General features: G+C 35.4%; 1 protein-coding gene across 1 annotated transcript; it reads right to left on the bottom strand.

Annotated features, from left to right (window-relative positions):
• Positions 1 to 326: 326 nt before the first annotated feature.
• On the bottom strand, positions 327 to 10188 carry gnat1 (guanine nucleotide binding protein (G protein), alpha transducing activity polypeptide 1). The gene is made up of 9 exons (XM_055214187.2): positions 9916 to 10188; positions 7562 to 7604; positions 7329 to 7470; positions 4942 to 5099; positions 4655 to 4783; positions 3593 to 3722; positions 3306 to 3459; positions 2900 to 3094; positions 327 to 1281 (listed from the first exon to the last, which is right to left on the bottom strand). Exons 1-8 carry the CDS (start codon positions 10019 to 10021, stop codon positions 2904 to 2906), a joined length of 1053 nt encoding a protein of 350 aa, XP_055070162.2. The 5' UTR covers positions 10022 to 10188; the 3' UTR covers positions 327 to 1281; positions 2900 to 2903.
• Positions 10189 to 11995: the final 1807 nt, after the last annotated feature.

Raw genomic sequence — 11995 nt, 5'->3', positions numbered from 1 at the left:
TGTATACCCCAACATGCAAACCCTGCACTGTCAGAAAAAAAAAGGTTTAAACTGTACAGTTTCTGTTGCTGGTGTGGTACATGTTGTGTACCTTTTTGGTACATTACTGTACCTTAATTATCTATTTTGTAAGTTTATAGGTACAGGTAATGTTTTGTACCCCTAAAATTTAACTGGTACAAAATTGTTCCTTAAGATACAGAATAGGGAAGATACAACATTTCAAGGTGTTGTATGCCTGTAAAGGTACAAAAACGATCCTAAAACCAGAACACAGATATAATAGATAAAGGTCAATGAAAGGAGAAATACTATACATATTTCTTTCTACATACAGAAGCTTTATTCAGATTTATTTATTTAGATTCACATATAGTACATGGTGTTTTTTACATACATTTGTGCCCTTGGGAGACGTTTAGTGTTAAATTTTAATTTAATGTAATCAAACATTATCATTCTCAGCTATCCAGCTGTGTTCCTGAGCTAAGCGTCTTAAAGAAATATTATTGCATGCTGTATTTTCATCAATCATTTTCATCCATTTCTTCTGACATTCTGAGATAACTCAACTTTGTGGACAGTTTGTAAATAATTATTTTCAAACATCAAACCCTTGAAACTTTCCTCCATCAGCTTAAAAGCACGGGGAATAACTGCTATAACATCTAAGTTTATAATTCTGTGAACATCATGTACTTTGCAAAACCTTATCGTGCTCGATACCACAGGGCTGTTGAATGCTTTTGTTCTGATTGGTTGAGAAATGTTCCATGGGTATGCATTATTTTTCGATAAACACACACCTGACCTGTCAAATGCCTTCTGTGGTAAACGTGGAATAAGCGGAATAATTGACTCCGGTCCGTTGAATAATTTGAAATTATTTTCTAATAATTCAACTGCCCATTATCAATTATTCCTTACATAGTCTTCAATCTACATGATTAATTGCTTGTGAAAAAGCAAAATCAGAGCCAGACACATATGTCAGTTTTACTAAATTCAGTTCCTCAAAGTGGGTGATGTTGCATGATTGTAATGAGGTAAATGAATAACTATGAATATGTATTGAGCTTAATTATATAACATAGTTATTAGTGTCTATTTAATCAAATGCAAGTCTCAACAACAAGGTTTCCTTTCTTAGATGTAATCATTTCTGTTCCCGTGTTTTCATGTTCGACAATTCCTGTATACGAGGAAGAAAATAGGCTATATGGGGCAAGGGACAGCGTTTTATTGTTGGATGTTGTTGAAGAATCAAGAAGTCACTCCTCTCTATAAAAAACAGAATTTTAATCAGCATTTAAAAAATATTGGTAACGCTTAACAACAAGGTTGTATTTGTTAAAATTAATAAACCCATTAGCTAACATGAACTATGAACAATATAGTTTTTCAGCATTTATTCATCTTTGTTAAAGGAGCATTTTACCCGTAGAAACATTAATCTTTATTGAAAGTGCGTCATATTTGTAGTAGAAATGTAACATACATTTCGAATTTGGTCCCTATTTGACTGAGAAAAGGGGGGTTTGTAGTCTCACCCCCTCAACAAAGATATTGGACTTCCTGCTTTCAATAATGCAAAATGATGATTTTACATCGTTTAAAAAAGGAAGTGCAACACTGAAATCTGTATTTCTCCTGTCTCAGCGGCAACTGAGGAAATGATGTATACGACCATTCAAAAAAATGACTGGGGTTCTAACGATACAATGCTTAATGCAAATGGGTGAAGTGTCCCTTTAATGTTAGTTAATGCCAATGCAATTGCTCATGTTAGTTAATTATGCATTAACTAATCTTACAACATTTCTTTTTTTTTTTTTAATGAGTAATTGTAAATGCTGAAATTGACATGTACCAAGATTAATAAATGTTGTATTATTCATCATTTGTTTATGTTAGCCCATGCATTAAAGGAAAACACCAAGTATTGCGCTATTTAAACAAAAGTGGGCGGAGTTAGTGAAAATTGGGTATTTGCATTTACTGTAAATAGACACCGGTACAAAACCCTAGCTACACTTTACAATAAGGCTGCACCTTCTTTTAACATAAGTTAAAGGAAAACACCACCGCCTTTCAACACTTCACTACGTTCCTACCTCAACCCAGACGAATCAATACATATCTAACCTTTTTCAATGCGTGCACTTAATCTTTGTACAGCACATCGTGAATGTATTAGCATTTAGCCTAGCCCCATTCATTCCTTAGGATCCAAACACGGATGAATTTAGAAACCACTGAACACTTCCATGTTTTCATTATTTAACTATTTAGAGTTACACGAGTAAGTATGGTTGCACAAAATAAAACGTGACGATTTTTTAAGCGAATAAAAAATGAGAACTATATTGTATGGCGTAAGAGTTTTGTTTGCAGCACTTTGACCTCTGGCGCAGTAATATTGACAGAAGTTTGAGCAAGAGGGGAAGTAGTCAGCAGTGATGATGTTACTGTGCGCCGAGGTCAAAGTGCTGCAAACAGTCTTTAAATAGGGAAAACATGGAAGTGTTTGGTAGCTTCTAAATTCATCCCTGTTTGGATCCTAATGAATGAATGGGGCTAGGCTAAATGCTAACACATTCATGACGCGCTGTACAAAGATTAAGTGCACACATTGAAAAATTTAGCTATGTATTAATTCGTCTAAGTTGGACTTATGTTAAAAAATACAACCTTATTGTAAAGTGTAACTAAAATATTATACCAGTGTCTATTAACAGTAAATGCAAATACCCAATTTTCACTAACTCCGCCCACTTTTGTTTAAATAGCACATACTTTTACTTAATAAACATAGCAGCATTTGCACTTAAAACTGATGAAATGTATAGTTTAACAAATATTACTCTCATACCCTAAAAATTCTCAATAATAGTCTCACCTCTTTAAAAGAGACCGCAGTCCTTGAGATTTTCCTTGATGATAATGTCCGTTACGGCATCAAACACAAACTTGACGTTCTCTGTGTCTGTGGCGCAGGTCATGTGGGAGTAAATTTCTTTGATGTCCCGTCTCAGGTTCAGATCTAGAAACTGCACTTTGATGTAGTTACCGGCATCTTCAAAGGTGTTGGGACCTGAGAGGGAAAGTCAGCATTTTTATCATGGATTTATTGTGTTGTCAAAGATTTCCACAGATAAAGAGAAATAAACAGATGCTATTTCTGTTCTCAAGCAAGGATAATTGGTATTTTGTCTTTATAAAGACTTTCAGGTCTTGCTTATTCTGACGACATTTCACGCCTTTAGCGAAGACCAAATTGAGATATTTTCTGGTGCTTTATTCACCATCATAATCAGGGAAGCACATGCTCAGATGAGCTTTCTTGATTTTCTCCACGAAAACATCCTTCTTGTTGAGGAAAAGCACGATAGATGTGGTGGCGAAGTAGCGATGGTTACAGATACTGTTGAACAGGTGGAGACTCTCATGCATTCGGTTCTGTAGGTAAAAGGACACAAAAAATTTCTGTTACTAAAAGTGTCACAACAGAGTTCAGATCTATATACTCCCATTGAAGCCAACTAGTCATTAGAAATCCAGGTTTACTCGTGGACCGCAAATGGCATCTTACCACTTCATCGTCTTCCACCAGCACCATGTCGTATGCACTCAGAGCAGCAATGAAGATGATACAGGTCACACCCTCAAAACAATGGATCCACTTCTTCCTCTCTGAACGCTGACCACCCACATCAAACATCCTGCAGACCGGAAAGTTAAGTTATTATGGCATCTATTGGATTTGTTGGGATGCCATCTTGGAGAGGGCGTCTTTTAATTGTTCTTGACATTTTTCACAATTACTAGCCTATGTTATCATTTAAGGCAGTGGTTCCCAAACATGATTGTTTCAACTCATGGTTGAGTAACAATAACCCAGCAGTTGGATCATTTTTACAGTTCTTGCTAGAGGAATACTCACAAGATGTGGGGTTTGGAGGTATCAGGATGAAAAACATTGATTTTGGCTAGATAGGATACTGGTACAGCCAAAATCCAACGAAATGTTGGGTTTAGGGTTAGGTTTTGACGGGATTCAATGAAAACATGGCTCATCCTGTGTGATTTCATGAGATTTTGGCCCTAGCTGTATCCCTTCTACCCACAACCCATTTTAATCCAGTAGTGTGTTCTGTCCAATACTGACCCAACCCTGGGTTAAAGGAACAGTATGTAGGATTGTGGCCAAAACTGGTATTGCAATCACAAAACTTGTGGCTAAAACTGGTACTGCAATCACACAACTGGTGGCCAATACACAAAATGACAACATAAACATCAGTTGAGGGCTGCAACTCCACTTTTTAAATGACAATATCCTGTCCCGACCACTGTTGTGAGTGATATAAGTATTTGAAATGAAAATGATTTCTTAATGTCTAGTGACATATCAGGGCCATTTTATGATTAATTGATATACATTTCTTACATACTGTTCCTTTAAAACAACCGAGCAAATTCGGACACATTTGTATTTTTGCCTATGAACCCATATACGATTAACATTCTTACATGGAACGATATTTGAGCGAATGTTATTGACTGACACAGTCATACAGGTGTGAAACGACATAATAAAATGTCCAATCTCCTTGGTTGAAAATATTGGTGATGTTACTCATCACCGAGTTACCTGAAGTTGAGGTCTTTAAAGGAGAACTGGGTCTCGATGATACCGGTGGTCTTGACTCTTGATCGCAGTACGTCCTGCTCAGTAGGGACGTAGCCAGGCTTGATCAACCTTTCCAGGTCATTAAGATAGCTTAGGAAAGATTTTAAGATGGAGACCTTAATGTTGAAATTAAATCAAGTACTTTCTACTGGTACTCTTAACTTAATCCCCATTTATCATACGATTAAGTGATGGTAGATTATTTGATTACAAGTTTAACTATGAAAACTGATAGTTAGGGAACATAGTATCCAGCAGAGTCATTGAGCTGGTATTCTGAAGCTCTGTCAAAGCATGCCTGTATGCCCGAGTCCTTCCACAACCTTAAAATGATGTCAGCTAACTCTTTGGGCATGGTGCCTTCCTCAATGGTGTCAGCTAAGTGCATCAGCTTCCTTGCGTCATCCTGGAAAAGACATTTACTATTACAAATAGTTGTATTTGCAACATTTTGGTTTCCATCACTTCCCTTATTTTTTTGTGTGTGTGATAGTAACCATGTTTCTTTGGTGTAATGATTACTATTAGCAAAACTATGGTTTTACCACAATAACCATGGTTTAAAGAGCAATATTGTCCAATTCACATTTCCTTAGGGCCCTATCATACAGCTGGTGCAATGCAGCACAATACGCAACGCAAGTGTCTTTCCAACCGGGCGCAATGATCATTTTCACGTTTAGCGCAAGGTTGTTTAAATATCAAATGCATTTGCACACAATATTGCGCTCATGGGCGTTCTGGTCTGAAAATGAGGTGTGTTCAGGCGCATTGTTAGCACGTTGCTATTTTGGGGCAACTAAAATGGATTGCGCCATTGACCAACTAAAACCTGTTCTAAAGTCAATGGCGCAATATTGTTTTTGTTATTTAAAGAGCGTGCTAGAAATATGCCCCTATAAATGGGACGACAACGTGGATTTGCTTATCACACACTTAGATGCGCAGCAGCACTAAAATGTTTTTAAATACAAAAAATTAAAGGATTAAAATGTAAAAAAATATTATTGAGTCTCTTAGACATAAATGAGGACCGATTATGAGACGTTAGAATGCGTAAACAGTTGCTTCACCTGTAGCCTGGTAAGTAAATAAATGCTTTGCTTTAAACAAATGCTTCTTTTTAAATGTTTCTTTTAAATGCTACCTCAGGGATTTATTGTATATGTTGACTCTGTACCTGTGGATATGATGAGATGAAAAACATTGCTTTAAAAATAACATGGCGCTGTCTGAGCGCTGAATTATCTCCACACTTTTGTAAATTCTTTATCTCTTGTTTGTTACAAATAAAGTATTTTTAGAGTACAAACCTTTTCTTGCATATTTGCAAATTATTTTATGAGATTACAATGATTATAGAATATCAATACATTTACAGCAATTAAAAGCCTGCTATTTTTACTTCCATGACTGAAACAAAACAACTTTTAAAGGTTTTAATCCCAAAAAATAATAAGTTCAATACAAATAAATACAACACATTTTTTTTTTAACATTAATCTTAAACTGGTAGTCTTCTTCCTCCGCTTAGTTTTTTGAGTTTACAAATTCCGCTTCCTAAATAGGGATTAGGCATGGCGCCAGGCGCAACAGGCTTTTAAAGGGGATGAGAGCTGAGACTCTCATTGGTTTATTGCACGTTACACCCCAAACACACCCATTACTTATTAAAAATAGGATCAACCCATTTAGGCCGTGCACTTGGCGTATTAACCATTTTCTCGTCGTTAAATTAGCAAAAGTGGGTTTGGACACGCCCAATTAGGCCGTGCGCTTAGCACTTAGATCATTAAAATAGGGCCCTAAGTGTTTATTAGTACACGATATTACCCCAAGGTAAACGATGACGCAAGTTTTCATTTCCAACATAAATCTTATGAAAATACATTGAAAAAAGTACCATCTTTGAAGAGCCTACTGTATAGGCAGCATTTAAGTTCTCTGAGAAATTTACTCTTTGTACAGGAACTCTAGCAAGTATTGATTCATCCAGTAACCCCATAATAAAGGAAAGGTTTTGAAATGTATATCGAATTTCTGACTTAAACAGGTACTTAAAGTGTCTTCAGAGGTTTCTGCCAGTGTGAATTCCCAAAAAGGGTTTTCACTTTTACAGTTACGGTGAATTCATGTGAGATATCGATTGATGGAATTCCCACACCTCTCACCATCGGCTTCATCACAAGCAGCATTACTATATTCCAGCCGGGTTCATATAATTGACACACATGGTTTTTATATACTGTAGGGGTATTAGAACATTTTGTCAGCCGAACCCTCTTGACATAAATTATTTGAATAAAAATTTCAATAATTTAATAGCATATTTGCATGTTTAACTTCAAAAACGTTAAGTTTTTATCAGTAGTATTTTAACATAGTTTGTATTTTATTTAGATTTTTAAATATTTCTTTACATTTTTATGTTTCAATCAAAGCAATCAAGTATTTTATTTATTTATTTAATAATGAAGTAATAAATTATTTTTTATCAACTCACAAACCCCTTGCAATTCCTGGTGGTTCGCGAACCCCAGTTTGGGATGCTTAGGAAATTACAGATTAAGACCCCAAATTGTACTTGTTGTGAGTGACACATAATTAAAAAGAAATCATTTACAAGTTACTGTACCTGTGCAGCTGCGTCTCCATATGAAATATTAAGTGTGCCCATGGCCCTCACAATGGCCAAAATGGACTGCATTGTATTGCTGTAGATAATAACAATGAACTCCAAGGATTCTTCAAGGGAGTAACCATCTTGGTGAATAATTCTGTGATGTAGAAGATAATAATCAGCATTTTTCTGCAAAATGAGGTGAAAAACTTATTTTAATGTAATACTTTTGTTTCTTCAGGACTTACTTCATCTGTTTGACAATTGTGCTCTTTCCTGATTCACCAGCACCTGAAACGCAGTTAAAGCAACACTATGTAGTTTTTTTTACCTTTAAGTAATGTCTCTAAAATTGTTTCAGTGATAGAACAACTTTTAACTGGACAAATTGTACTGTTGCTGCAACCTGAGCAGCCTCCTAGCTGCTACAAGCACACTCTGAAAGTGGCGGTGGAGGGTAGAGCATACAGCCCCGCCCCTCCCCCTGCCTGCAGAAGAGGGTCTGATACCAGGCACTGTTGCGCTTGCAACCACATGGGGGAGCTGTAAGTCATTTTTACATGGAAACTACATAGTGTTGCTTTAAGGTTGGATTTACATTTATGCTTTGTCAGACACTTTTATCCACATCAGTTTACAGCGCATTCAATCTACATTGTCAAAAATAAAGGTTAAAAATGTGTCACTTTGATGTACGATTGTGTCTGTCTTAAGAATTACCAATATGTATCTTTAGGTACAAAGGTGGAGCCTACTTTTTGAAAGGGTGCCGCCCCAAAAGTGTCAGCTTTTGTACTGAGAGTAATGAAAATTCATAACTAAAACCAAACCATGTAAGTATTCAAACCAGTTTGGGTAACACTTTATTTGAAGGGGTGTTCATAAGACTGACATGACACCTTCATAATCATGACATGACACGTGTCATGAACATGCAGGAGACTCCACGCACGTCCATGACAACTGTCACTAACTGTCATTTGTTCAATTATGTCATTTTTAATGCAAAGATGACATTGTTTGAGATGTCTTTGTTATGACAACTTGACATAAACCAATACATCAAAACTTGTTATAAGTCTGTCATAAACATGAAAAAGCAGAATAATTATCAAACTTAAAAAACTACCTAGCTTTGGGTTAACATTACATTAAACTGTCATTTAAATGTCAATAAGTGTTAATACTATTTCAAATAATTTCAAATACCTTAACAATTTCACGTCAAAAGATTATACTTAACTTTATGTATGTGCACAATACATAAAAAACGGACAACTAACAGATCTTGTTCTTCTGAAATTGTGACATAGAAGAAAAACTAACAAAACATTTAACTAATTTAATATAATTAACTGTTTTTCCAGCAAAATGGACCCAACGCTGCGTGGCTTAACCCATTGATGTAATGTTTTCATTTAATTTTAGCTGAATCGGTCTCAAAATGCAATAAAATAGAGTTTTATCAATTCTAATTCTAATGATAATAATTATTATTATTTAATGATTTATTTTATTTGTTAAACACATGGAGGAAACTTTTATGAACTTAAGAATATTCATGGCGCTGTTATAAAGCTAGTTCACAGTGAAATAACACTTAATGACATTTTAATGACAAATTTTATTTGTACCACTGTAGTTTAGGTCAAGAAAAATATTCATGACATTGTTATAAAACTATATGACAGAGTAAAACCGTAACCACAAAACATTTTATCTTCTTATTTTGATTTCCTAAGTGAATTGATTAAACGTTTCCAGTTTTTTAATACAGTATTTTAAGAATTGTCACACATTATTCTCCTCATTACTTTAGTCTCCTCTCATTTGTTTATCTTTTGAAGGATTAAAATAAGAGGCTTGAGTCTTATTAAACTTGTCTTAAGCCCCTTTAATCCCTTTGTCCCTTAAACCTGACCCATATCACATAGCTGGACAAAGACACTTAGTACAGTTATGATCATTAGAGATTATTTTGATATTATTTAACTGAATTATTTTCATGTACATTTACACGCATACATGAGATTTATACCTTCTGTCTGCCATGCAAATAACTGTAAAAAAAAGTTGGGTCAACTTAATAAAGTAAGTTACCTGTTTGCCTTAAAATTTAAGTTAATTTAACTTAAAAAGTTTTTTAAATTAATGTTTTTTTTTGCTGTTGATGTTTAAAGTAGATTTAACTAAAAATTTTACGACAACCAGGTAACTTACTTTTTTAAGTTAAACCAACAAATCGAATGACTATTTCAGGATAATGCTTGAAAATAAGATTTGTTTAAATATTGAGGCTTTAATTTAGCATTTTTTTAAATCCAGTAAATCATTTTAGTCTCCATCTCCATACTTGATTTAAATTGTGAAACATTTAAATGCCTCCAACTTAAAATGTAAATATATCTACAAATGTAGACCTGTGAGATGTCTTAAAGTGTCTTAAAGTTTTTAAAGGCCTCCATGTCTTTAGGTCTTTTCTTTTCTACTTTCCAGCTATTCATTACTATAAGTCTATATATCTCCGAATGTAGCTTGGAAGACACTATTTTTTCCAACTTAAATCATTTGCTCTCTACAAAGTCCCATCAGCTTTGGTTACCTAGCAGCAGAAGTTTGACAGTCCTGGCATCTTTATCGGCATCTTCCTTCAGTTTCTTCTCGAGCTCTCTGGAGTGCTTCTCCTCGGCGCTCGCGCCGGCCCCCATACTGACTCTTGTGTGGAGCTAAGAAGTCCTTCTGGAAGACCACTTGCTTGCGTAGAGGCCTCCAGGTGCCTTTCAGCAATGCGCTTTGCACATCAACTGGCTCTCGCTTTGCTTCGGTGACCTAGTGAATTAAGTCTTAGGGGGATTCTGGGGAAGTCTCTTACCACCTGGGCTGGTGGGGCCAATGAAGAACAAGGACAAAAGACATCCAAGAATGGGAGAGGTCATCTACCTTCAGATTTGAGGAGGAGGTGCTGTGGTCAGCAGTAGGTGATAATCTGGTAAGCATTCAAAAGGGCAGATCACTGAGACTGTTGTTGATCATATGTGATAATACATGGTAACAATTAATTTCTAAATGTACACCAGCTTGACATATATTGATCTCATATGAGCTGTAATGGTTTTGTCTTTCTTTTTTTAACGTGAACCTGAGTTTCTGAGCACCATTGACCTCCATAGTCCAGCAAAACAAAGAAACGTATACAAGAACATGAGGGTGCATAAATAATGACACAATTTTCTTTTTTGAATGAGCTATCCCTTTAAAGTTTTGTTTAATGCTGAACACCGAGACCTCTACGAGTAATTCTAATCTCACCTGCACACTTTAGTCAACAGGATCACATTTTCCATGTAGTGTATACTGCGCTATGCAGCATTTAAAGAGCTTTAGTCTTTCCCCGCCGAGCTCATTGACCCCAATCTGAGGATGGACAGATTTGAATCCATGCACAATCATCACAGGTGATAGTTATACATACAGCGCTACTCTGAGCCATAGCAATTCACTTCAATATTTACAAAAGATACCATTAAATGCAGCCATTTATTGTCAAACGTATATAATAAGAGATTCACAGATGTTACATTTTTCAACCCATACCAATAGCAGATTATTCATACTAATACCGATGCAAATACCGATAGTTTGATGTGTATATTAACTTGCATTAAAGGGATAGTTCACCCAAAAATTCTATGAAAAATTCATAATTTTCTTATCCTCATGTTTTTCGAAACCTGTATGATTTTTTTTTTGATGAATACCAAAGAAGATATTTTCATAAATGATGGTAAGCACACAGTTGATGGTACCCATTGAATTCCAGCGTATTTATCACATTAACTAAATTCAGAAGATTACATTTTCTGAATATTATGCATTAATAACCATTAATACTGAACATTAAGCTTGTGATGTTTCTTTACAATTTCTATACATAGAGCTCAAATTCATTGCATTTTCCAGTTTTTTTTGTTTTTTTTTGATTGATTGATTGATAGGATATATGACCATCGGCTGTTTTTAAACTATATACTGACAATAGTGTGAGAAATTGCTTTTTTTGACTATCCCGATTATTGGCCAATATCTATCGGTGCATCTCTTGCATATATAAGCTTCAATGGGACCCAAAATATGATGTTTAGCAGAGTTTTAGTGATTGACGGCCTGATTCGATCACGCTTGAAGGGATTGTTCGCCCAAAAATGAAAATTCTGTCATCATTTACTCACTCTCATGTGGTGTTAAACCTTTCTTTATTCTGTTGAACACAAAAGAAGATATTTTGATAAATGATAATCACACAGTTGTCGTCACCCACTAACTTCCAAAGTATTTGTTTTTACTAATATAGAAGTCAATGGGTGCCAGTCATAGATAAAAGGTACAAAAGTTGTCAATGGGACGGCACCTTTTAAAAAGGTCCTAATATGTAGCTCTGTGGTACCAATAGTGCACTTTTTAAAAAGGTACTGTCCCAGTGAAAACTTTTCTAAAGGTAAAAGAAATAGGAACTTAGGGTGGACCATATTGAATCCCCCCTCCCCATTTTAACTCTTTCCCCGCCATTGACGAGTTAACTCTTCAATTTCGAGAAAACGCTTCCCTACCAATAACTAGTTTTTACGGCAATCCATATTTCCGCTATTATCCACCAGGTGGGGCTCTTACACAACTTATAAAAC

The sequence above is a fragment of the Misgurnus anguillicaudatus genome, chromosome 8, assembly GCF_027580225.2.
Source record: "Misgurnus anguillicaudatus chromosome 8, ASM2758022v2, whole genome shotgun sequence".
Lineage (NCBI taxonomy): Eukaryota > Metazoa > Chordata > Actinopteri > Cypriniformes > Cobitidae > Misgurnus > Misgurnus anguillicaudatus.
This window is presented reverse-complemented; position numbering and strand designations above follow the sequence as displayed.